Source organism: Wasmannia auropunctata, unplaced genomic scaffold (genome assembly GCF_000956235.1).
Source record: "Wasmannia auropunctata unplaced genomic scaffold, wasmannia.A_1.0 LD335593.1, whole genome shotgun sequence".
Taxonomy (NCBI): domain Eukaryota; kingdom Metazoa; phylum Arthropoda; class Insecta; order Hymenoptera; family Formicidae; genus Wasmannia; species Wasmannia auropunctata.
In genome coordinates this window covers 13,017-39,343 of record NW_012027297.1, presented here as the reverse complement: position 1 = coordinate 39,343, position 26,327 = coordinate 13,017, and the positions used below count along the sequence as shown (strand labels likewise).

The following is a 26,327-nucleotide window of genomic DNA, read 5'->3' as shown; positions in this document are numbered from 1 at the left end:
TTCGGCGATATTCAAAAATTAATTTCTCGTTAAATATTGCGAATTTTGCAAAATGGTAGAGGACTTTTCGATTCAGTTTAGTCCATTCTATCTACCTATGAGCGGTGATACACCTATTAAGAGACACCCTGTATATATATACATATATATTCTATAGCCTATATTGTGAATTCTTTTTTATCGATAAAAGTGCTTTTAAGCATATTACGCATAAGTTTACGCATATTAGCATAAATTTACATATACTATGTATATTATATATCCTAAAAAGCACTTTTATTCGTAAAAAAAGATTCAAAATATGGGCCTATGATATTAAAAGTTTTTTTTAAACTTACCAAAGTTTTATAACTTCTTGATAATGACTCGATTACCTCGTCTGTGATCCTATCAGATATATGCGCCGCAACAGCTAAATTAAGCTCGCTGATTTAAAAAGGGAAAGAAAAGGATTAAAATTATTATGAAAACAAATCGACACATTTATATCGAAATTATTACGAAATTCTTACTTGACTCTGTTAACAATATCTGCACCAGCTTGTTCGGTAACAGTGGTATGTATGAATTCATTATTGATTTGGTTTTTCTCTTTGCATGTATTACGAAGATCGTCTTGTACCGCGATTGGATCACTTTCATCATCCCTGATCACCGTTTGCGAAAGTATAGTAGGACATTGCTCATTCGCACACTTTAACATTGCATCTAAAGAATCCTGCATCAATCATAAGTTTCTCATGTTAAACACCGTCATATCTTAACAAAAATAATGACTTTTACTTTTGAACTTGCAATTTACAAGATGTATTATATACATTTTCAAAATAATGAACAAATTATGAAAAATTTCGATTATTTTAGCTCTTATTTAAAAATAATACAAAATATATTAGCGACGATTTAGAGAATCTGAATCAAAAATTATTTCAATAAGAAATAGAAGTGTTTTAATCTGTGCTCTAATGGAAATATAATTAAGAAAGAATGACAAAAATCTTAATTTTTCTGATATAAGTACTTCCAATATTCAAAATTATTTATGCAAAGTTTAATTACAATGAAGAGATTAGTTGTTTCGTAAATTAACAAATAAATAAATTTTGTTTAGTTATAGAACAACTACTCTTTGCATATCACAATGAAACTGCATAAATCTTGAATATTTAAAGCGTCGTCTACAATGAGACTTAAGACTAAGATTTAAGAAAATTGATCAATTTAGTCGATTATTCATCTTACGTGAGAAAAACAATCGATTGTGATTAGTCAATTTTCTTAAATCTTTCTTAAGTCTTAAGTCTCATTGTAGACGCCGCTTAAAATATTCAAGATTTATGCAGTTTCATTGTGATATGCAAAGAGTAGTTGTTCTATAACTAAACAAAGTTTTATTTATTTGTTAATTTACGGAACAACTAATCTCTCCAATTAAATTTTGCATAAATCATTTTGAATGAAGTAACTTATTAAAGAAAAAATTGAGTTTTATTATTTTTTAAATTGTAGTATTATAACAAAAAAAGAAACAAAGTAAATTATAAAAATGTATTAGTAAATAAAAATAGAAAGTTATTCAACTATCAACTTCATTTTCCATTTCAATTTGCTTTTCATAGGGATTATGATACATCCCTTTAAATCACTAGGAAAGTATTTATAAGATAGAAAGCACATACCTGTAGGTATACTGTAATAACTTTATGAAGTTCGTTTGCCATATCGTGTAGCTTTAGCTCGATTGGATTATTCTCATCACGTCTCTGAAGCACTTCGTGCAATCTTGGCAGTAACTGCAAAGAGATACAACATACGTGAACATTTCAATGTCTCGATCAAAGTTGATCCTTCAAATTCCATCAGTCGTACCTGTTTAGAATTATCCGCATCTTGTATAAGTCCTGTCGCATAATTGATATCGTTATTAGCGTCGCAGCTCTCAGCCGCGAGGGCTTTGATGGTGTCCTGGGTTTGAACGACGAGTCTGTCGACCATTTGCTGCGTGGAGCTCAATAGGAATCCTTGTTGCAACCGGAATGCCTGCCCGTGGCTGTATTTGCACGGCGTGACATTTCTCTGTAGTAGATCTTGTATCTTCTTGGCTAACTGCTCCGTTTTCTCCGTGGAGGTTTTCATACAAGGTTGTAGATCGTAAATTGGAAACGGCATGTGCCGTACGCTGAAATTCCTGCAAAAATAGATGAATTTTGTAAATTTATTGTGTCTCTCAGAGTCTTATTCAGATCTACACACACGTGTGCATACTTCTCTAGTGCGTGAACAATATCCGCGTAGCCTTGTAACGTGATGTTGTTCTTGTCGTATATAATGGTCCGTAAATGATTGTTGATTTGCAACGCTTTCGCTAACAATCTCGCGCCAGGATCACCTATCTGATTACCGCTAATGTCCAGGGTATGTAGACACGTGTTGCTACCAAGAGCATTGATCAGGTTATAGAGATCGCCCTTCAATCGAGAGTCGGGTAGATGCAATGCTTGAAGGACGCAATCGTCCTCCTGAAGCATCTGCACCAAAGCGTCCATCACGACGGCTATGTGCTTGCTCTTCATACTGGCGGTATTACGTCCCATGTATAGCTGCTTTATCGATTTGTTCTTGCCGACCGCCGTCACGACTTGCGCCAAATCGACGTCCATGTCTGCAAATGGAAAATGTTGATCTTACATCTATTCCGTTTGAAATAGATTTTGGGACATTGACTGAATATTATCAGGAATAACGGCTCGTACTTGCAAAGCAATAAAAAGAATAAATAGGCCCAACACAATTTAGTACGTTTAAAAATAAAAAATTTATAAAAAAAAATTAATTTCAATGCAAATATTAAGTTAATTAACTCAATATTTGTGTTGAAATAAATTTGTTTTTTAAAACTTATACCTTATTGTTTCGTTCTTTGGCTTATTTATTTTTTTTACTGACTGAATATTTCTATGATTTACATAACTCGGTTCCTTTCAATCCCAGAAACATAATATTGATTTAAATATACGTACTACTGTCCGATATATCCAACGATGCTATACATCGAACTCCGTGAATGCACGATTCCAGTACGTGTGCGCCCATGGAACCCAAGTTGTTTCCGCTCATATCAAGCTCTAGGCCAACTGTACTTTCGTTGCACGCCAGACCGAGTAACAGGTGTTTTAATGCCTCCAACGGTAGTTTGCACGAGGATATATTTAAGTACTTCAGCGAGAGGGTCGCCGTGAAAAATTGTTTAAAACTGGGAGGTATTTCTTTGGTCTTCTTGCTCGAAAAGGAATTCCGGGCAACATTCAGATGGACTAGATTAGTTGCACAACCTCGTAGTAATGCACCGAACAACTAAATCAAGTAAAAAACGGTGCAAATTGTATCGGTTGAGTGTCGATTAGAAGTTATTTAAGGCTCCTTCAACTCATCTATTATCTCAGATTGTGATGTCAGAAGCGAGAAAATAAACAAAAAATTTTTGCAAAATATATGAAAATGAAAATGTTCCAAAACTTATAATTAATAGAGAGAACCGACTTGTAAAATACTCCTTTTGTTTCATTAATTAATAAATAACCATATATTTGGAAATAAATTATAACGAAATAAGCTGTTTATAGCTATGAGAACAAATTAATGAGTTAATAATTAATATAAAAAATAATAAATAGAAAAAAAATATATTTATTTGATGTAATTCTTTCCCAAAACAAAAATATAGTATCCAATATATGTATAAAATAAAAAGATATTTATAAGTCTATTCTATTGTTTGTTTTATTGAAAATAGTTCTATTTGAATATATTTTGCAGAATTTTATTGTATATTTTCTTGTTTCTGACGACACAATCTGAGATAGTAGTAATGAATAAACAGAAGTTTTAAAAGAAAGCAATGTAAAAATAGTTACTTACGCATTCTAAAGTAGTATCCGTACCGCTAAGATCTAGATGTGTTAAACTATTAGGTTGCGCCAAGAAATTGCACAAATTCTGCAATCATTAAACGAATATCACGAATTAGGATTCTAATCGCAAATTAAGTTCCTGCCTTATATCCACCAAAATAGATTCACAATTCATTACTCACATTAACGTCGTCCTTCAAGGTATTCTCCGAAAGATTTAGATATCGCAAACTAGTCGGCATACTTCTGTTCAAGCTTAATGCATGCGCTATTTGGCTTATACCTTTCCCGGTCAATCCACAGTGGGACAAATTCAATTTTTGTAAACCTTTAGGCAACTTGCCAATAGGGCCGCTCAGATGAGTACCACCTTAAAAAAATATATCACAAACTTTGAATAGTAAGCTTAAATAAGAGAAATAATAGAAGCTTTTACTTGCAGATAGTCAGTATTTTATATATCAATGCGACGTTTACAGAACAAATGTCTGGAATATTACATTATTTAAGATAAAAAGAAAATAAAGGGATATATAAATACAGAAAATCTCTGTAAAAATATGAAACAAAGGTGCATATTTAATGAGAAGAAAAAGCATATTGTATATTAGTATAATTAACTAGGAATAATTAAAATACATGGTTATTGGCACACCTTGCATTAACTTGGCTATTATCCCACACAAGCTAGAGGCTCCTACAAAAAATATAAAAAAAATCTATTCAGGACACTTTGAAATTACGGTTGACAATTGGAAAATGGAAAATGCTTAACGGGGTGTAGTGCAGATAAAGATTTCAAATACACAAAGATTTCAAGGGACACTGGATAAATCATTGAAATTAATTAATTACCTTTGTCCTCAATCATATTGTGCGATAGATCTATCGTTTGCAGCATCGTGTTAGCGTTAGAGATCAAGGCTAACGACAGCTTATGAGCAAAATCCCTTTAAAACCGAATATTCATACATTATATTCATGCATTAGATATTTTCCTGATATCAAAGCTAATTTCTTAAACCATTACCATTTAATCCCAAGATTATCCAAATAAAGCTCCTGAATAGACAAAGATCTTCGCATAATATGTAACAATCTCTCTAGAGGCTCATGATTTAGTTTGAGATGGGATGCCCTCAATTTTGTGAACCAAGTATTATACTCCAAGGCCGAGATAATTGGCACCAAGTCCTTCTGATCTAAATGATCGAAGTCTCTCAAATTTAGCTCTCTGGTGTCGTGCGAAAGGTATATTGTATCAACGTCCTGAAATTTGTATCTCTCTGAATAAGATTTTTTTGTATCAGATAATTCATTGTTAAAGCAAATTCGAATGGCGCCGTCAAATCTCACCCAGGCCACCTCCTCTCTGTACGGTACGCCGTGCAAGTCGCACATGCACGCATATTGAGTCGAGAAGCCGCCGCAAGGTCCGGTGTGTCTTGTGGCTTCTGTGCTCCTAGCTAACTCGCTCCCTCGTATACTCTGCAGCCTGCTAGCTGGTATTACCTCTATTTTTCGTATAATGTAACTAAAAATAACATACATAACATTTTAAAATACAGTTAAAAATGTGATCAGTGAAGTTTCACAAACAGGCACGTCCCTTAGTTAAAAACAGTGAACTCTATAACATACTGGAACGCTTACTACAGTAATACAGTTATGTGTAAAAACAGTCAAGCCTGTCAGACACAAAATATGTTTGCAGATTGTGTTTTTCTCTAACGTATTACATTTCATTCTCGCTTGTGAGCAAACACACAAGACTAAGGAAACAGTTCCTGCATAACTATTAATAAATTCGATTGGATGCATTAGTGCATCTTAAGACTACTGTATACAAATCAACGTAAAGATATGTGTTTAAATATAATTTAAATATAGAAACGGTTAAATCGCGAAATTCTTAATATATTTTACTATAATATTTGGTATATATATTAGACATTAAATATTATTTAATGTCTAATACAATATTATTATTAGATATTAAATATTTAGATATATTTAGAAATATTTAGATATTAAATATTAAATAGATATTAAAATATATATATTATTATATTATATATTATATTAATATAGATATTAAAATATATATTAGACATTTTATCTTTCGAGATATTTCACTTTTACATGATTGAGATTAGAACAATAGCATTAATGTACTGAGTATGTATTAGTGCATTTAATTAAATTCGCTATATCTTTCTCAACTCGCTCTTGTCGAGCAGAATTCTCCTTTGTAAGCATTCTAGTATGTATAGTTCAAAATAAAGTGAAATGTACTTTAATGGTACTGTAGGGAAGATATTTCGAATCGCCGTGTGTAAGGCCTCTATCATAGCATCCACTTCCGTGGTATCCCCACCGACGCTGTTTGTAGTAAAATTGTAATATCGTTCTCCGACAGTCAAACATAGCTGATTCGCTCTCCTCGACTCTATGGCCGTTATTTCTAGGTAATGAAAATGGCAGTCGATCTACAAGGGAATAAAATTTAAATGTCAAATAATAAGACAAAGGAGTGACAGAGAGCACGAATAAATTGAACTTACTCTTGTGGGTACTTTGGCCGATAAGAGAAACAGACGACATGGCGAGAACACCTTAAGGGTAAGAAACAATCAACTTAGTTTAAATTAAACTTAAAAGTAAAAAGTGAGCTATTGCAAAAAGGAGGAAAGAGATACATAGAGGGAAAAAAGGAAAAAAAATGAGATGGAAAAAGCGATTACTCACGAGAACACGATTCTCCTGCTTGTCCTGCTTTGTTTCCAATTTCACCACGTTCTTTAACAGTATCTTCACATGCTTGCCAAGTAGCGCTTTCACCGATTCTGCAAGTAATTAATAATTCACACAGAGGTTACACACTTTTTATATGGAGTAGCATTTTGCGCCGAATGAAAAGTGGCACGAGAAAACTCTACTCGACCAGTCGTTCGTTTTTTATTGCAAAAAGAAAAAGGGTAGCAACGATACATGGCTAATTAATAAAACTCGCGCGAGTTGGAGAATGTCGGGCGGCAGGATCGGCGTTCATCAACGAGACGGGAGGGACGAGCGTTCGCGGATGACAGCTCGACCCCGAGTGCCGTATGACGAGCAACGTAAACACTTGCGATGAAGCTGTAGACGAACCGTTTAAATCTTTCGTGAGCTGCGACCGGGTTGACATTTTGCTAGCTGAAGTCTTCCATTGAAGTTCGCCGTTCCATCTAATGTGTCGTCGTCCTCGTCGTCCCACTCCTTCTCTCACGATCGCTTTCCCTGCTCTATACCGATTTAGGAGAGCACTGTTGGGACAAAGGGCGATGTCACGACGAGACAAGCGGGCAGTACAGTAGCAGCCATGATGGCACCTGTCCGCGGATTGGTCCGCGACGGTCACCGATGATCGGCAAACGATGCCGACGAATCCGACGATGGCCGCGTTTTAGGCGGTCCGGGCCATCGGAGCTGTCGGAGCACTCCGGAGCAAGCCGACCCGAGCGAGGTGAGATGCGCTACCGAAGATCGTCGCCGGCCTCGAGAGAGCTTCCCCGTGCCCCGTTACGCCCTCTCGGGATATACTCCGCAAGTGGAATGAGAAACGGCAGTCCCGTGACAATCAGTGACAATCCCGACTGACACATAGACCAGACGACAGTGCAAAGGTTGGCCGGCTACCCCCTCCCCCCCCCCGCCTCCCGTTCGAGAGCAATGCAAAGAAGACGGCGCAAAGAGATATGATACAAGATATAAGTAGGTACGATAAAATAAAAAACCACATGGGTAGACGGTGGTAGACCCCTGGCTTTATGGTGGAAACCAGAACCAACATCAACCGTGGTACTGTGATTCGAAGAATCGGATATCCATAGGCAAAGAGAAGAAGAAGAAGGTACGATAAAATAGAATACGCTGCAGTCGTGTATACGTATTGTAAATTGTCCGCGAAATAGCAAACTATAAATAAACTGAATAATTTTGTGCTGCAGATTTAAAAAAAAGTTAAAAAAAAATTACGCTACATGTTTACGTTACGTATATATTCAATACTCACGCCGAATGATCGGAGACAGTCGATAATGTCAGAGCTCTCTCAGGGATATGTTTATCTCTGGATTATCTCCAGATTCATCTTAATATAGTTACAGAGAATTTACACAAAATTTACACTCCGTGTTCTGTTCTCTTGCAATGTCTTGCATCACTTATCTCAACAGTAGAAGAGGATAATTAATTATGATGACTCGTCAACTTGTTTTGCTGAATTTTCGCATAATTGATTATTCATGCTAATTTATTCCATTTCTCACGGTTGCATTTTGTGTTAATTTAGTTAATTTATTATAAATGCGATGAATATTAATTTAAATTAAATTAATTTTTTGTTGTAGGGTCTATCAATTGCACTCGCTGCTTGGTTAAAAGATTGACTCTTTCCATCAGCTATTATGACCATTTTAAAGACTTTGATCGCCGGAGGGCAAGTGTGCCTCAGAAGATCTTATGCTACAAGTTCAAAGTTTATTGAGACTACGCGAGATAATGGTAGTGTTGCCTGCTTTTCATGACTTTTGATTCCTTAATATACAGCTGTTTCTCTCAAATTTCATTTTACTCTATGATTGACTAGAGATCGAGATCATATCTATGGCAAGAAAACCTGTCAACAGTTTGAACGTAGAGCTGTTAAGCGAATTGAAGGCATCTTTATTGGAGGCTCAAAACAGCCGCAGTAAAGGCATCATATTGACATCGTCTTTGCCAACTGTGTTCTCCGCAGGATTAGATATCATGGAAATGATAACGACTGATAAAGAAAAACTTTCTAATTTCTGGCAAACGTTACAAGACACTTGGTTAACTATTTACAGTATGACTATACCGATCGCTGCTGCTATCAATGTATAGAACTTTTCCAAGTTATTTTATTAGCGTGTTTCTGCAATGTTTCTTTCTTATAGAATATTTCTTTCTACGCAGGGTTCTAGTCCTGCCGGAGGCTGCCTGTTGGCACTATCTACGGAATACAGAGTTATGGTTGAAGGCAAGTATACTATAGGATTGAACGAAACGAAATTGGGTATCGTCGCTCCGAAATGGTTCAGGGATATGTTTATTTCGGCGATAGGTTATCGACAAGCCGAGCTGGCGCTTTTAAGGTATGTAAGATATTTAATAAAGATGTATGTATGTACATAAAATGCGTAAATCCTTAATGATACATGAGATTTTACCAAGATTGAGAAATACCTTGTTACGTAATGAAGTTACAGTTAGAGTTACTTTTTTTTAGAAACTGTGTAACTTGATTTTGTTCCTATCTTTCGATTTATAATTTAATTAATTTAATTAATGTAATTTGATTAAATTTTTTTAATAAATGCAAGGTTGGGAACGTTACCTTAAAAAAGTAACGCGTTACCGTTACCGTTACTTGAAAAGTAACGATTCGTTACTTTATCGTTACTTTTTTGTAATATTGAAATAAGTTTAATTATATTTTAAATTTGTATTATTTGATAATTATTATTAATTATAATAATAAATATTAAAACTTGAAACTCTTTAGTCTGTATATAGAGCATATTTTTCTATATATTAATTATTTTTATAAAAAGTAAGATTAAATCTATTGTCTCTAAATTAATTATTAAAAGTTTATTCCAATATTAATTTACTGTTAGTACTAATAGTAAATCTAGTTTCACAGGGTGTTTCTAACATGTAGGACCGACTTCATTGGTGGACAAGAGATAATGATAAAAGGTCATATAAACATGTGTCTCCTTTACTTTCGAGTTATAGTCATATTTATATTACAGTAATATGGAGCTGCTTATCTTTATAAAAAGTGCTTAAAACAATCACCTTCGGCCTGAATGTAAGCATGCAGTCATTGCCGTGTAGATTATCACACATTTTTAAAAATATCTGATATTCGTCGAATTTGTTAGCAGCAATTTTTTTAATGAACACTTTTCTGACAAATGGATAAACGGATAAATCGGACAGGACTTATTGGCGGGCCTGCGCGCCCCCTAGACTTAAATCTATTAGATTTTTATTTGTGAAGACACTTAAAAATGCAGTTGTTTATTTTTATCCCATTGACAGCATTTTAATACTTTGTCACATATAAGAAGACTGCCAATAATTAACAAATGCGATAAATATTCAGTATTTTTGAAAATGTGCGACAATTTACATGGCAACGACTGCATACTTGCATTTAGGTCGAAGATGATTATTTTAAGCTCATTTTATAAAGATAAGAAACTGAATACAAATAGCATTCAGAATACAAATATAATTATAATTTGAAAACCAAGACAAATGTTTATCAGACATGTTTTATTTTATTATTATCTTTGTGTCTCCTGTCCACCAGTAAAGTGGTCCTTATCTTACGTTAAATACTGTATAAGTATATGTAATGTGAATTATAGATTTTTTATACTGATAATGATTACAAGAATATAGCCTAAGAGATATAGAATACAAAATATATATTTTTAATAAATTAAAAATATATAAAATAAGAAAATAAAGTATAAAAAAGAAGTTTGCGTGTGGCTAGATATTGTAAATATTATTACACACCAACATCCGTGTTAGCTCGCATTGGTATTATTTCACTATTGATTTATTCTTACGAGCTCTAAGATGTATTTGAAAGTATAAAAAAGTAACTATAAAAGTAACGGCAAATTCGTTACCGTTAGTACAAAAATGTAACGACGTTACCGTTACCGTTACAGTTACCGTTACAGACAGAAAAAAGTAACGAAAATGGTAACGGTATTACAAGTAACGCGTTACTTCCCAACTCTATATAGTATATACTATAACCCTATAAACTATTAAATTAGTTACTATTTACTAAATAGTAACTAATTTAATAGTTTATTTTATATATTTCAAACTTATTTGTCAACATATGGACTATGTTCAACAAAATAAAGTGCTAGTGAACAATCAGTAATTATTTCTTTTATTCTTGATAATAATTACATTCTGTAAATGTATTATGAATTAATTTAGGTTTCAGCATATAACAGCATATTAAATCAATATTCTAATTTGATTCCAAGTGTATATATTAATTTATTATAAATTTTATTATAAATTATTTAATTAAGGTTTCTTTACTCACCACTACTATTTCAGATTGTGACAGAAGTAAGAAAATACATGATAAAAATTTTTGTAAGATATATTAAAATGGAAATATGTTTCAATAAAACAATTGATAGAATCTTGTAAAATACATCGAAAACTCCTTTTATATATATATATATATATATAAAAGGAGAGTTTATGTTATACATGTATATATTTTGTTAATTTATAAAAAATCATATTTGAAATTAATTATGCATAACCAAAAGCGAAGTAAGCTATGTTCACAGCAAATGTTTAATTGAAAAATATATTTGAAATTTTCTTAAAAATTTCTATTTGAATACGTTTTACAAAAATTATTGTGTATTTTCTCGTTTCTGTCACAATCTGAAATAGTAGTGGTGAGTAAAGGAACTTTAATTGAATAATTTACAATAATAAAATTCACAATACATCACAATCTAAGATAGTAGTGATAAATGAACAGGAATTTTAATATGTTGAATGGATTTTTATTTTAAGTTCTTAAAATAATTGTGATTTATTATATATAAAATAATATGTATATACACATATACATACAAGGTGGCTCACATAAAATGTTACAAATTAATAACTCTAAGAATATTTATCGTATCAAAAAGTTGTTCATGAGGAAGTTTCATGTATTAGAGGGATTTTTCTAATTGTGTAAACAAAAATTTTTCTCTGTTCTTGAAGGTGGCGGGATAACTTCAAAATTTTGAATGGAATCCTCTGTAAAATGTTACATATTTGAATTCTACGAGAAAAAATAAGTAAACATAATCTGAAACATTTCTTTGGAAATTGCTTTTATCAAAAGTTATAAACATTTAAACTTTAAAGTAGAGTGCATTTAAATTAATGATATAATAAAAGCATAAATTAAATAAAAGATTTCAAAGTTTTTATTTTTTTTTTATTTTATTAAATGTTCGAACTGTTCATTTACATTTAAACATTAATTCTATCTACAAAATTTTGTCTTACTCTAAACATTTCTGGGATTACATTAGCGCAAGCTTCACACATTCTTCGTTTTAAGTCTTCTTTTGTCTGTATCAAAGAGAAAGTCATGTTTCAAGCACCTACCGACGAAAGAAGACTTAAAACGAAGACTGTGTGAAGCTTGTACTAGTGTGATCCCAGAAATGTTGTTTAGAGTAAAATAAAATTTTGTTAAAAGAATTAATAAATTCGAACATTTAATAAAATAAAAAAGAACAGAAAAACTTTAAATTTATTATTAATTATTGCTTAATTTATGCTTTTATTATATTACTAATTTGAATGCAAAGTAACAAATTATTTTCACAAAGTAATTTTTCCAACCTTGGATTTTACATGATGTAATTATTCCATTTCAGAGGAACACTGTTTAAGTCTGAGAAAGCATTGCAGCTTGGACTTGTAGACGAGCTCGCTAAAGATAAAACGGATACCATCGAAAAGTGCAAAAATTACATATTGTTTTATAATAATATACCAGGTAAAAATACTGTACTATAGCATTTCATAAGCAGTTGATATACTAATCACACATCGTTATCGATAAAGGTTTTGGGAGGACCGGAACCAAGTTAGATTTGAGAAACGACTTGATTCAGTGGATGAAAAAAAATAAGCAGGCTGATATCGACGTTTTCGTGAACTATATACATTCACCGAAAATACAAGCTGGCCTTAAATTTTATGTTGAATCTTTAAAACAGAAGCAGTAATAGATATCTTGGTAAGAGACAATATTAATCTTGTTTGTATTAATAATCTTGCCTATTAATCAAGATTTTGTATACTTTATATATACTTTTATATTTAGATATTGTATTTTACAGAATATAATATTTTCATATTATGTGTTAACAAAATTTATTAACAAATGTCATACTCCCATTTATTTTCTGAATTTTATTCCGTATCGTCAGAAGAAGCAAAACGTGAGATGTTTAAACGTCGAAACATTGTTGTAACATGTTATCGTTAATTTTCTAATATGCCGTCATCATCTAGATCAATGCCTGCCAAATCTAACTGTTGTGGTAAGCTTAACAAATTAAGTTCTTTCTGTTGAGATTCAAAGAAATGTGATATTTCCAATATTTGCTGACGATTTCTTTTATCCTCATTCCTGTTTATTAAAATTTTTCTGTATAAGATATAAACGAGTTAAACCTTATTGATATGATGGTTACTTACACGATTAATTGATTGATGTAGTCTTTGAGCCAATTGTCGAGTCGATTTGTCATGCGCTTCTCTCGATCGTCTATTATCTATAGATTGTATCAGTTATCATAATTACTAATTATTTATTTTAACAATTTTTAAATTTGCCATGCATGTTTACTTGGTCCTTCAGAATAGTAAATTAATATTCTTGTAAAAATTAAAATATAATTACGAAATTCTTCAAGAGATTGAAGGGGATAACTTGGGCTATCCCTCTCTCTTGAAAAATTCTATGTTCCATTTATTTTAAATGTTAATAAATAATAATGAATGTTTACTTGTAAATGTATATTGTGCGAGGTGGCAAGAGTGATAGCCAAGGTATCTTTGTCGCAGTACAGATCCTTAAGATTAAATGGTATATGTGTCTCATCCTCAAAACCGCTAAGATAATGTAGCACAAATCCATTTATAATGTCATTATATTCAATTTCTGCGTTTCGTAATAGGGAGAAGTATTCTCGTGCGGTTTCTAGGAACGAGTTGACTATATCTGTCATATTAATTCTGAATACCTTGTTTATATCCTTTTTTTGACAAAAAAGTTGTTCTTTTGAATCTATTTTTGTTTATCTCGTATAAATTAATGTCATACACACGTACCTCCATTTGATCATGCAATATAATTTCTTTAGACATTAATTGATTTCGTGCCTTAGACAATAAATCATTAAATTCATTAAACAATTCTCTTGCTTTGGCAGCGACGCTCTCGGTTTCCTCCTCGTGTTTCTCTACCAAAGCCTCCATCACTTCTTTTATATTCGCAAATATCTTTGCTCTTTTTTCAAGTACCTCATCCACGATTCTTAAAATGATGAAAGAAATTGCATAAATGACAGTCATTACATACTAAAATTAAATTTACGTAATTAAAACAGATCACAATTGAAATTGAATAATCATAGTTTCAGAAATAAATTCCCATTTAATTCTTACAATTGTTTTCTCTTTTACTACTCTCTTTACCTTCTTGCTTCATTTTGCGTATTTTCCTTGCCTTCGTTAACAGCAACTTCAAACAATCTTATTTCCTCTGTTCTCTTATCATTCTCTTGTAAACCTAGTTTATACAATTTTTGGCATATCGCAACAAAAGATTTTTTGTACTCCTCGAACGCATTCTGTGTACTTTCGTTTAATGTGGACAATGTTCTGCCTGCTACTTGTACCGATACTTTTAAATAAATTATATGTGTGTAAACAGAGTAGAAATCTACTAAATAGAGATGGAAATCTACCTTCATCGGAAGAAAACATTTGTTGGAACAGATAATCTTCATCAAGTTGCTCCACGTATGATGCAAATAGTAATGCAGTTTTGTTTTTAAATTCTCGTTGCAATGCCAATTCCGTTTGCATTTTCGCCTCGTTTTCTTCGAGATTACTAACTATACGACTATAAAAATTAAACAATATAATTATTCATTTACAATACAAAAGTTCGAAGAATTTTTTTTATTTTACTGTAAAATTAAAATTAATAATCACTAATGCTTATCAATGGCGGATTGGCGCTCGCTTTCGGATATCATTCTATATTGATAATAAACCAATTGGGGCACAAATGCGAACAGATAATCCAAGTATCCGTCTATTTCCGTGCAAGGGTTGTCGCACATGTTCAAACTTTTGAGCGATTTGAAGTCACGTAAATATACGACCTACATCAACAGAACTTTATACGTGACAAGGAATTATCCATAGTCCAATCTCATTTAAGATCATTTTACGATTTCGAGATCACAGTTTTATTAACTGATTGTGAATGAAATCTTAAAAAGATTAAGATCAGATTTAAGATAACTTTAAATATAAGCTTGGACTATGAATATCAAAAGGTGATCAGAAGATGTGAGACATTTAGTTATACGTACATGCTTCCAGTCATTGATCTTATTTTTACCAATGTTCAAAATGATCAACTTTTTCAAGTCGCTTATACCCTGTACAGTCGATATCTCGTTACTGTACAGAAGCAGAATTTCTAGTTGATGCAGATTGTTCAAGTTTTCCATAATTTTGATGCGATTAAACGAGAGGTCTAGTTCCCTCAAGTGATGAAGTTTGTCTAGATTTTCGATTTTCTCGATAACATTATGAGACAGCGATAGTTTAACCAGACTTTTCAATAACCAGAGATGATCGATGTTTAAAATTTCTGCAGAGTAACACATAGAAAACGTTAGAATATTAAAATTTAAGTAAATAGTGACTGCTATGCGTATAATACAGAATAAATAAATATTGATGTTTTTAGCCATTGGCATCTTAGATTTAATTTTTGTGAATTTTATATATTTTGTTTTTATGTTCTTGAACTATACATTGATTATTATTCAGTCCTCAAACATAATTTTATGCCCAAATTGGAAATGCAATTTTATATTATTAATAAAATAAAACTAGAGAAAATTTATTTCTAAAATATAAGTCAATATATAATTTTACTTTCATATTATTAACTTTTAAAATTATTACACAGAATTAGATCATTTGTGTTGGTTATAATTAATTTAATTTATCTACAATTTTTTAAACACACAATAATGTTATAAATGCTATTTAAAGAGGACACCTGAATATCATATAAAATATAAGTTTTGCATCAGAATAAAAGTGTAGGATTTAAAAAGATCTATTTACTGATCTTATTAGTTTGATCTTGGGTGGCGTTGTCAAAATCAGGGAAAGATCATTTTAAATTTTTTTAATGGAACCCCACATTTATTATTGCATATTCTTGTAGCTTTTTAAGAGCTTTCCAAAACACTATAATAAAATATTTTTTCATTAATCACTTTTCGAATTATATTAAAGCTTAAAAGTTACAGTATCACATTAGCATTATTCAAGGTGTCCAGACAATGGCTGAAACCTTAATTTTGAATGTTGTTCAGGATCATGAGCTTGACAACACGTATCAAGGCCATGATCATTGGAGATTCTTTCTGTTATTTTTATATTTGAAAATTATTTTTATTTTCTGAAAATAAGCGAAACAACCTCCAATGATTATGACTTTGACATATATATATATATATATATACATACATACTTATATATATATGTATGTGTGTGTGTATGTGTGTGTGTGTGTGTGTGTGTGTATGTGTGTGTGTGTGTGTGTAAAAGTGATGACAATTATATATTAATACACGAATGATCAGACGTGAACACCATCGTGTGTAGTAAGAATTAAATTAATATGTGATGTTTCTAATCCAATTTTATATTTAAAATTGTTTTATAAATCTATCTTAGGTGGTTTTAAAGACTTGATTTAGTCAATGAAATGACCATATAACATTTCAAGATCATACTTAAAATAATGTTAAATATAAAATCAGATTATGAATGTCATAATTTAATATTATTGAAATCAGCCGATGTACTTATATGTTCTTAACGCTATTCATAAGTGATTAGATACGTATGCACGACTATTGCCTACTGAGAAACTCGATGCGAATCTCTTTTAATTTGTCCAGTTCGATACCGTCTTGGAGAAACAGTCTACCGCCTTCTTTCTTCGGCCCTTGGTCAATTGTTAAAGAAACGAGCATGTTCTGTGTTATCACGCCGGGCTCCGTGGCTTCGCGCAGCGCGCTGACTGTGTCCACCTTATACATCCTGTTTCACGCCTCGATTTCTTCTTCTTCTTCTTCTTTTTCGTTTTGTTGGCTTCGCCTCGATTTCAAGTCTGTTCAAGCCTTAACAGCCCTATGAGTGTAATGTGCGAGTGTAACAAACTTCGGGCGTCGAGCATTTGCAGCCGCGTGAATCTACGATTCGCGCATTTGAAACTCTGTCTAATTCTCTCTCTTCCTCCTTATAAATAAATCGGTTGGTTCGAAGCTGTTTCACTAATGTCAACTTCGACAAAGTTTAGAACTCGTTTACGTTGTCTGCGCGACCATGATATAACATAAGGCGCGTTTGGAAAGCGCGCTGTCGCGTCATTCTATCCTTGTTTTACATCTAATGGATAAATATGATAAGAAATATAAAAAAATAATAAAAATAATAATAAAAATATACAATATAAATATATGATTATATGAAATGAGCTAGAGACGCGCGCATGCGCACGTTTACGAAGTACACGAATTGTGAAAACGAGAGGGTGATATCGTTTGCACCGTGATGTTTTCGCCGCTTTTAATTTTTGTTAGCAATGTAGGCTGAGTTTTGTAAAGCGCATAATGCGCATGATGTATCATTTTATTCTTGTTTAATATTCGGTAAACAACAAGAATAAAATGATACATATATTATGCGCTTTACAGAAATCAGCCGTAGTATTACGTATGTGCCATAATGTGTGCAGGGCAGCACGTCGCACATGCTCTGTCTCAAGGCGCATGCGTCTCTCGCAAGGCAATTTCTGGTTGCTTTTTCAGCGTTGTATAAGTCCGTTGGCAAATTGTATTGTAATCGATCGTTCCGTGAATCATGCGGTCAGAGTGAACAGATAATCAAAAAAAGTGGCGATTTATACATACCACGTGTGCAAAAAGAGATCCTTACGAAACATTGCAATCGACCAGAATTCGGCGAGATAAACTTATATATATATCTCGCCGGTCAGACGTATGAAAATACGAAAGATAATCAGTCAGTACGTGCGAGTAACGTTTACGATTAGTTATATACGAACGGTATCGTCGAGTTACGCGTTCTTCGGCCGAAGACGAAGTTGCATTTGTGCATCTGGCGAAAAACGATCTTCTGTTTTTTTGTCGTTTTGCGCATTTTGAAGATACAAACATACAAATTCATGCAGTGGCTGCGTTGCGTTTTTCATTCGAACATTCATTATTGAGATGTTAAATTCGCTGTGAGCGTCGAGTCCTCTGCATCGATTTGACCTTCGACTTATCGAAACGGAACAAACAAGATCATTGCTTGGATTCGCTCGACCAACGGTAACAACGGTTTCATCAGATAACGCAAGAGGATAAAACGAAGATTCACGTTATTTATGGGATATAGAATATATAAAATATTTTCATTTTGCTTTCTTTGCCCGTACTTTGTCTTTAAGTGTCACGATGAATTACGAAATACCTTGCGACTTACAGATGCCCTATCTGCGGGCGATTCAAAAGATACCAGGCAATACTGCCAGTGAGAAATGGCGTTGGATCGGTAGATTGACTTTCCATCAGGTCAGCGGGGATCTTGAACAACTTCCGTCAGAATTGCTGCCTATATTGCGTGTAGAAACTGCCGTTAAGAAGAAGAAACACGAGGATATAACTTGGGCGCTCAAGTGCGAAGACTTGACAATAATAAACCGAGCTCTTAAAGCCTCTTGGTTTTTTGATGGCAGTCACAAAAAGATCGTTAACATTGCGTATTTCTGCGAACGTCTCTTCCCTTACGTTTCCGTAAACACGAGGACGCGTATTGTGATTACACTTGCGCATCGATTGTCCGGCAAAGATCCAGTTTACGCGCAGGAAATGTTCACGGCAGTGGCATCTATTTACAGCGTACAAGCCGCTTACCCGTTGATCATGGCTTGCGATGAGGATTTTGCTTATAAAATAATTGTGGAGAAGAAACTCGTGCTGCCTGTTGAAATTGTTAAAAAAATCTTCCGCAAGAATCCGGATTTGATAGTGCGTTTTCTCAAATTATTGAAACCTTGCGAACTAAATGCAACCGAGCACACTCCCTTCGCGATCGGCATCGAAAGATACAAATGTTTACTGCCTAAATTGATAAAGAAACGATTGGAAGCTTTTGTGGAATTGTGTGAGATACATGAAACTAATCCACCGAATATTGTTTTGAGCAATACGTGTGCCGAAATATTTCTGAAAAAAGCTCGCCAACACCTGATAAAAAAGCCACTTTTATACATCTCCATTTTACCACTCAATAAGATCAACGAGGATTTAATGGAGAAAATATTTCCAGGTCTGTTGCCCACAGAAATTTCTTTCTTTGACACAGATAGTATGCTCAATTATTTGAAGCATTATCCACGTAATAAACAATACGATTTGCTTTGTAAATCATATAAGAGTAAATACGATGCTGATCTTCTCAAAGCGACGAAAAACATTACGCCTGCTTTATTACAACTATTACCTGCCGAGGAACGGATCAAACAGGCTAAAATAAAAATCGAGATGCAGAGTTTAAAGACTAATCATTATGAATATACAATGGAATATGAAACAGCTTGGATTTGTTATTTACCTGTAAACGAAGCCATACCGGTTATCAAGGAAAAAATAAATAATACTCCAGATGAAATAAACAGATTGGGTCTTCTTTTGCAAATGATTTACGTTTGTAAGGTCAATGAGGACGATAATGCGTTGTCCGATACTTTGACATATTTCTTAAAAAGACATAAAAACGAAAGCGATTGGCTATTCCAACAAGTATTTCAACAACTTCTGCTAATATACGATTTACCTCATTTAAGTGAAAAGCAGATTTCTCTTGTACTAGACATTGTTCGATTGTTGTACGTAAAAAATATATCCATACCGGAAGAAATACTCTCGGCTATGATACATTTCAAATTTATACACAATATACCAATTGAGGAACTGATCGATATATTTCTAGAAAATAATTATTATTACGTAAACTTTAACATTCTCACAAAATATCCACAGTATGAGAGACAATGTCTCGTAGCTTTCGCAAATAAAATTCAAACAAAATCTTTTAAAGATCTTGATCAAAGAGAAAATAACGTTTGCCGACTTGTTACAGCAATATACGATTTCAATGATAGATGTAAAAAGTTGCGCATCATGATAGAAAAAATGACAATTAGAGATTATCCTGGGCTACTGGATATTATTCACGAAATAATATGTTCCGGAAGAAAGTCAGACGTGAAAAATGTATTGCAAAAGAATGAACCCGAATTATACCACAGTTGGTTCCCTTCAAATATCGTGGATGTAATGTCAGGCGCGGCGCTCACTTTATTAAAACGAGATTTGCAAAACATATTGGACAATTGGGAAGAATATTTAGCAGACTGTTTGAAGAACTACCATCTCAAACACGTACAACACTTTGTCAGGGTTACACGTTGGTGTAAAGACTTACCCATTAAATTTGCTGAGCGTTGCATGAATTATGTTCACGATAAAAATATAGACAAAACATCGCCCAGCGTAGTTATTTTGGCCATTTTATTTTATGGTGATGAATTGACAAAATTAATCGAACCTCTTATACCCACAGAAACAGCGTTAGATATTAATCATCCGAATGCTAAAGATAATTATAATATCATACAAAATTTACCACTGAGCATGAGACTTTCCAATCCACCAGTGCCTCTCGAGCTCGTAGTTACATTGTGCGTAGGAGATTACTTGTTAATAGCTCTGAAGACTCTAACAAACGTAAGTAGGCGGACTTCTTTGCCGAAAGTGATATCAGTTGTACAAAAGTTGATGAATATGCGTGTGAGCACACGAAAACACGGGATTAGACTGATGTATTTAATAGCTTCTGAGCGAGAACTTATGGATTTTCTTCAGAAAACTTGGGCAACCGAAAGCCATTATTCAATACGACAAGTTTTGTTCAAGATATTTCAGAAATTATTCCTCGCAAAGCCAAATCCCGAAACCTGGTCCCTATATTGTCAAACGATGTCGACGTTGACTCTCGAGGACAAAGCGCTGCTTTTAGAAATGAAACTGTTTCCCGAGATCCCTAATGAATATGTCATGAAATATCTCGATCTGTGGCTCGAAACGATAGACGATCTTGAAAAAATGGGACTGGACAATCAGGAGGCAAACAAATACATTGCCAATTATTTGACCGTGCTTACTGAATCCGTTTTCAATCTTCTTTCTGATAAATTTGCCAAGAATATACTTCAAAGGTTTTTGTTCCATATGAATAGTGATATATCCAGCGCAGCGAGACGCTTTACGATATCGTACATTTTATCAAAAGATCATGATAAATATGCAGCACGTATCAAAGTATTTGCCGATGTCTTTCAGAACAAAGTGAAAACTTATTGGAATATGTCCCATCCTAAAAAATTACACTACTACCCAGTTAACAAAGCCGTGCATTTATTTCTAGATGATTTTGTCGTTAGCTACATGGATAAGTTTTGCTTTAATAAATCCATAATTAATCCGGAAGTCATTGATAACATGCAAATGATATTTTCATCTATCTTGTCACCTAAACAAGACGCAAAGTCTTATTTGCTGTTGGTATACGCGAAGAAGTTGCAAGAATGTACATCAACCAAGGACTCCTTTGGCCTGAGACTTGGTCAACAGTTGCACGAATTAATCGACATCTTTTCATCTCTACTAATTTCATCAATGGCCGAGATTCTCAAGTACTTCCTAAGCAGAGTATATAAACGTTCCGATTTGGAAGAAGTCAATCTGAGTGTTATAGAAGGCCTTGTTGAAGCTGGCAATACGGATTCATGTTTTATGGCTGTAATGATGTTACCGTCGACGATCCAGACAAAACACGTGGCAAGATATAATCGAATCATCGAAAAGTTTCGAGAAATGCAGAAGGAGCCTATTACAATCATTTTATACAATTATTTGAACGAAACGGATTTGGAAATTACTGATTAAACAAATCGAAGGAACGAATAAGTGAGTTTTATATTATATTGTGTATCTTTCGCGATAATATTTTATTAAGAAAATATTTTAATGCTCCGTTATTATATATATTATATATAATTGATGATTGAATCATAAATGTGCCTAATTTATGTATGTTAAACTATTGATGTACGTTTTTTTTAATAGAATAGTTATGTGAATTCTATTGAAACATCTATTTTCTATTCGTAGATATGTGCAAGATATACACCCGTTTTATATGGCTGTGGCAATATTATATCATCGACGATCCAGACGAAACGCGTGGTAAGGCATGATCGAATCATCGAAAAATTCCGAAGAATGTATTAGGAGCTACTATCACGACCGTTTTATACAATTTATGCAATCATTTTATACAATCATTTAAACGAAATTAGCTTGAAAATTAATAACTAACACGTTTGCTGTCCGTCATGCGTGATACTGACCTATCACAGTAAAATTATGAGAAATCTCAAATCGAAATCAGCTAAATATTAAACACTGTTTTAAAATGTTGTGAAATAGGCTTTCAGAGGTGTTTTTTCAGATGGGTAGTAAACGTGTTAAAAAATCGAAGGAATGAATGAGTGAATTTTATATCATATTGAGTATCTTTTTCGATAATATTCTACTGCCATAAATGTTAATGCTTTGTTATATAATTGATAAATATATATATATATATACCTATATATATATATGTATATATAATATATTCTTATATAATTGAATCGTAAATGTTTATACATGTTAAACGATGATTTTTTTTAGCGCATTTTTTTAAGAGAGTAATCATATAATTTTTATTGAAATATCTATTTTCTTTTTTGTAAGCTATACATGCGCCTAAAGTTCATTCTTTTTCTCTTAGCAACATACTTTATTTAAAATACTTTTTAAAGAAATGAAATATAAGAATTGTTAGTTCGACTTATGTCAAATAATAAAACAAAGCATTGTTAAAGAGTTAAAAAAAAATTTAAAAAAAACTAACAGAACAAACAAATCTAGATTCGGAATTGAAAGAAAGTTTATTTTGCATACGATTAACAAGGAAACCTTATGAAGTCAAATTCTAATTTTAACACAACTTTTTACACATGTGAGTTACCTGAATGGATGAATTTAAAAAATAGCAGTTGCTGCCCAAAACGGTTTTAAAAAGATGATAAAAGGTAGGAATTACACATTGCAGTCCTTAAGATTTCTCAGAAATGATAAAACGGAATTGAAAACCCTTTTACAGAATTGAAATAGACATAAAATGTATTCGGGAGACGAAGAAATTTGTAGTAAAAACAAAAAAAATTAAAAACTGCTTTCATCTGACGTAAACATTTCATTAGTGTAAAAGTTTTGTAGTTCATATGTACAAAATGCTTACGTCCCCTGAATCGAATTACATAAAAACAAATAATACAAAGCCTTTTGAGCTACGATTGAAAGCCTAGGAAAAAAGAAATCTTTACGATTCCAATGGTAATTGTAATTGTAATTCGTACGTTTAACTAAGATAAGAATGGTAAACAAAGCGTCTAGCAGTAAGTGCCGGATTTTGTAAAAGATGGCACTTCAATATGTTAGATAAGGACAATGCACATGTTTGAGTAAGACAGGAGATATTGTAAGAAGTTCATTTAGAGATCCCATTAAAATTGAATAGATACTGTTTTATCAACCTCGTGCAAATTTTTCCGCAATCTTTCAGCATTCTCTTAAGGGATAAAACTACTTCTTATGTGTAAAGCGATTTTCATTTTCTTCGTTATATCTCAAAAACTATTCAAGATATCAAAAAATGTTTTATACAAAAGTTTTACAGTAAAATCACTTCTTTTCACTCATGTAAATAATTAAAAAAAAATTTATTTAATTATTTATCAAAAATGTTATTAATGTAAATGAATACATATGATTTTGTCGTAAAAACTTTGGTATCAAACATTTTTAATATCTCAAATAGTTTTCAAAATATAACGAAAAAAAATTGAAAAATCATTTTAATATAAAGAAAGTTATTTTAAAACCATTTTTTCTCCGCAACTGATATTTTCTAAATTCATCTCTTTACGTAATCTATATGTATGCAAAGTTTTATTAAAATTAGAATTTGATACTTATTTATAAAACTAATTATGCAGTTACACATTTTAGTCGAACATTGTTTTATTTTTTTCCGGGGTAAAACACTAATCTATAACTCTCATTTTTTAATACATAAATTATTCGAAATGCAGTCGTCTTCCCTTTTTAATAGTTTTTGAAATACAATAATTTAAAATAACATTTTTATCTGGAATAGCTTTTGAGGTATATTACTTAAAATATTGTTAATTATATAGTAATAATACTTAAAATAGTATCTTAAGTTTAGTTTTTAAAACATGTCTAAAATAATATTAAAAAAAATTGTTTTTAAAAATTCAACTCTTCTTTTATACAAAAAATAATTTTCCATTAGAATGCTATAAAATGATGGAATTTTATTTTTTATTCCAAATGTATTTGTAACCTTCTATAGAACAGTTTAATAATAATAAATTATAATAATTGTTACAAATAAAGGACAGTCATTGATGTGTCAACACATGTTCTATGATATCAAGATTAATTATCTGTCATTCCGCCATTTTCTGTGATGTATAAGCACATTTATTATAAACAGCAATAAACATATTATGAATATTTAAATTTAATTATAAATCTTTTAATACTAACATGATTTTTACGTAACAAAATGTTCACAATTATATTCTTTAAAATAAATGATGGATACAAGAGTATTCCTTGCACCAGGAACATCGTATTATAGCAGGTGCACTATATGTGGAACAATGTGGTATTTCTTGTATATCTTTTCCAGAGAAACAAAAATCTATTGGATTTTCAAATTGTGGCAGCTGTTCTTTATATATTCATTTTTGAACCAGGCATATATTTAAAAAGATTATGAAGTAGCGGAGAAAATAGCTTTATATGCGTTAAAGATTGTAATTTGATGATATTATTTCTCAAATGTAAATTAATATCGTATTTAATAATTAATGCGATTATTGATTAGTCATTTATAATTACTGTTATAAAATTAAAAATGAGTGCACAGTTCTTAATTGATTTCGTTCATTAGACGTATAACAATTAAGTTTCACACAATTATGCAACAAGCTTTTAACAACTTTCTGATAACTGCGTGCTTTTCGAGTTTTTTATTGCGTCTGTAATTTTGTTTTATTTATAACTATTATTGTATTTCGCTGAAGATGGCATCGAATTCAAGTCGAACACTTGAATTAAATTTACATTATTAAGAAGAGAAATAATAGTTTTATTGCGCAACATTTACTGCATTAACTCTCATAGTCTTTTTTCTTGTAATATTTTAGATTTTAATTTTTGGGAGTTCGGAGATTTTTAATTATCATTTGAATAACAACTGCATTACTCTCTTATATACTTTAGACACATATACTAATACAGTTGTAAAAGTTTTATAAATTATTTTAATTTTATGTACCAAAATAATATACTGTATTTTTCAGAATAGTAAAATTAAAATAGTAATAGTAAAATTAATAAATTTAAAAAAAACTTTTAAATTATATTAATTTAGAAATCAATTTCCTACTTCTAATTTACCTGCTCACTACTTACAAAAATAAATAAAATTAAAATAATTTAAAAAACTTTTGCAAATGTATTAGTATGTGTTTAAAGTATATAATTTAACAGATAGTAATGCAATTGTTGTTTGGTAACTTTATAATTTTTTAAATAACCATTTGATAAAATTTATACAAATATCCGAACTTTTATCGAGTAAGTGTATGCTCGAAATATTTAATACAAAAGAGATATTTATAATAGAAAACTAAATATTTTTGAGTGTAATTAATTTAAAAAGCATGCATGTTACGTCCTAGGTATGAAGGACGCGGGGAGTGGGATCAATCTTGGAATTTAATTGAGGAAAAAGGAGTTTGTTGAGATAGGAGAGACACAATCAGAAATGGCTAGTCTTTAAGGCGGGCCGAGCGAGAATCTTGTTGACTGCCAGTATGATTTTAATATTAAATGAATTTGGTTATCGTGTCAAAGTCATGATTATTGGAGAATGTTTCTCTTTTTTTCAAAAAATAAAAATAATTTTCAAAAATGAAAATAAAAAAAAATAATAACCTTTAATGGTCTTGATCTTGACATGTGCTGTCTTAGGTCATGATTAGAGTCCTAGATTATCAGAGAAGCGCGACCGGTGTTACGAGTCCTGATTGGACACGCAAATGGCCAATCATAAGATTGATTTATCGCTATTATAAATGGCTGCCGAATAAATCAAACTTATGATTGGCCATTCGACGCCATTTTTAATATTTTCTAGTACTTTTGAGATCGGAAGAGCACACGTCTGAACTCCAGC

At 32.0% G+C, this 26,327-nt stretch overlaps 4 protein-coding genes across 13 annotated transcripts in view; 2 read left to right on the top strand and 2 right to left on the bottom strand.

Moving 5' to 3' along the window:
* Window positions 1–7,510, bottom strand: part of LOC105456672 (leucine-rich repeat-containing protein 16A) — a 15,926-nt gene extending 8,416 nt beyond the window's left edge. For 2 of the 4 annotated variants that reach the window (XM_011700885.1, XM_011700889.1), the window contains exons 1-16: window positions 7,062–7,510; window positions 6,660–6,757; window positions 6,476–6,526; window positions 6,207–6,400; window positions 5,268–5,445; window positions 4,942–5,180; window positions 4,767–4,861; window positions 4,567–4,608; window positions 4,094–4,281; window positions 3,919–3,996; window positions 3,021–3,354; window positions 2,266–2,662; window positions 1,870–2,188; window positions 1,680–1,793; window positions 513–718; window positions 339–426 (exon numbers count right to left, since the gene is read on the bottom strand). In XM_011700885.1, the coding sequence (XP_011699187.1) occupies window positions 339–426; window positions 513–718; window positions 1,680–1,793; window positions 1,870–2,188; window positions 2,266–2,662; window positions 3,021–3,354; window positions 3,919–3,996; window positions 4,094–4,281; window positions 4,567–4,608; window positions 4,767–4,861; window positions 4,942–5,180; window positions 5,268–5,445; window positions 6,207–6,400; window positions 6,476–6,526; window positions 6,660–6,757; window positions 7,062–7,098 (2,658 nt within the window). In that variant the 5' untranslated portion in view covers window positions 7,099–7,510. The remainder of the gene's footprint in view (window positions 1–338; window positions 427–512; window positions 719–1,679; window positions 1,794–1,869; window positions 2,189–2,265; window positions 2,663–3,020; window positions 3,355–3,918; window positions 3,997–4,093; window positions 4,282–4,566; window positions 4,609–4,766; window positions 4,862–4,941; window positions 5,181–5,267; window positions 5,446–6,206; window positions 6,401–6,475; window positions 6,527–6,659; window positions 6,758–7,061) is intronic. The other 2 variants (XM_011700886.1, XM_011700887.1) reach the window with 2 other exon arrangements.
* Window positions 7,511–7,626: 116 nt separating this feature from the next.
* LOC105456673 (enoyl-CoA delta isomerase 1, mitochondrial-like) lies at window positions 7,627–12,853 on the top strand. Of its 3 annotated transcripts, none has more exons than XM_011700890.1 (6): window positions 7,627–7,803; window positions 8,303–8,456; window positions 8,542–8,813; window positions 8,892–9,070; window positions 12,422–12,543; window positions 12,612–12,853. In XM_011700890.1, the coding sequence occupies exons 2-6, from the start codon at window positions 8,360–8,362 to the stop codon at window positions 12,773–12,775; spliced, it is 834 nt and encodes a 277-aa protein (XP_011699192.1). In that variant the 5' UTR covers window positions 7,627–7,803; window positions 8,303–8,359; the 3' UTR covers window positions 12,776–12,853. The 3 variants fall into 3 exon arrangements, with proteins under 3 accessions (XP_011699192.1, XP_011699194.1, XP_011699193.1); XM_011700892.1 differs by lacking the exon at window positions 7,627–7,803 and adding an exon at window positions 7,830–7,912; XM_011700891.1 differs by lacking the exon at window positions 7,627–7,803 and adding an exon at window positions 7,934–8,222.
* A 69-nt stretch (window positions 12,854–12,922) lies between these two features.
* LOC105456670 (leucine-rich repeat-containing protein 48-like) lies at window positions 12,923–17,439 on the bottom strand. 3 transcript variants are annotated; one of them, XM_011700884.1, is made up of 10 exons: window positions 16,738–16,827; window positions 15,930–16,055; window positions 15,161–15,444; window positions 14,775–14,947; window positions 14,525–14,682; window positions 14,253–14,460; window positions 13,887–14,091; window positions 13,562–13,810; window positions 13,251–13,327; window positions 12,923–13,182 (listed from the first exon to the last, which is right to left on the bottom strand). In XM_011700884.1, exons 3-10 carry the CDS (start codon window positions 15,299–15,301, stop codon window positions 13,035–13,037), a joined length of 1,359 nt encoding a protein of 452 aa, XP_011699186.1. In that variant the 5' UTR covers window positions 15,302–15,444; window positions 15,930–16,055; window positions 16,738–16,827; the 3' UTR covers window positions 12,923–13,034. The 3 variants fall into 3 exon arrangements, with proteins under 3 accessions (XP_011699186.1, XP_011699184.1, XP_011699185.1); XM_011700882.1 differs by lacking the exon at window positions 15,930–16,055 and having other exon boundaries at window positions 16,738–17,439; XM_011700883.1 differs by lacking the exon at window positions 15,930–16,055 and having other exon boundaries at window positions 14,253–14,445; window positions 16,738–17,436.
* A 257-nt stretch (window positions 17,440–17,696) lies between these two features.
* On the top strand, window positions 17,697–22,481 carry LOC105456669. Of its 3 annotated transcripts, none has more exons than XM_011700880.1 (2): window positions 17,697–21,901; window positions 22,118–22,481. In XM_011700880.1, the coding sequence occupies exon 1, from the start codon at window positions 18,338–18,340 to the stop codon at window positions 21,890–21,892; it is 3,555 nt and encodes a 1,184-aa protein (XP_011699182.1). In that variant the 5' UTR covers window positions 17,697–18,337; the 3' UTR covers window positions 21,893–21,901; window positions 22,118–22,481. The 3 variants fall into 3 exon arrangements, with proteins under 3 accessions (XP_011699182.1, XP_011699183.1, XP_011699181.1); XM_011700881.1 differs by having other exon boundaries at window positions 17,697–21,909; XM_011700879.1 differs by having other exon boundaries at window positions 17,697–21,913.
* The last annotated feature ends 3,846 nt before the right edge of the window (window positions 22,482–26,327 follow it).

Bases quoted from the DNA above. Each gene is read 5' to 3' on its own strand.
- LOC105456673 (XM_011700890.1), top strand. From the start codon at position 8,360: ATGACCATTTTAAAGACTTTGATCGCCGGAGGGCAAGTGTGCCTCAGA. The intron at 8,814-8,891 runs GTATAGAACTTT...CTTTCTACGCAG, and splicing joins CGATCGCTGCTGCTATCAAT to GGTTCTAGTCCTGCCGGAGG. The intron at 12,544-12,611 runs GTAAAAATACTG...TTATCGATAAAG, and splicing joins GTTTTATAATAATATACCAG to GTTTTGGGAGGACCGGAACC.
- LOC105456669 (XM_011700880.1), top strand. From the start codon at position 18,338: ATGAATTACGAAATACCTTGCGACTTACAGATGCCCTATCTGCGGGCG.
- LOC105456670 (XM_011700882.1), bottom strand. From the start codon at position 16,915: ATGTATAAGGTGGACACAGTCAGCGCGCTGCGCGAAGCCACGGAGCCC. The intron at 14,092-14,252 runs GTAAAGAGAGTA...CATCATTTTAAG, and splicing joins ACGCAAAATGAAGCAAGAAG to AATCGTGGATGAGGTACTTG. The intron at 13,328-13,561 runs GTAAACATTCAT...TACAATCTATAG, and splicing joins CGCACAATATACATTTACAA to ATAATAGACGATCGAGAGAA.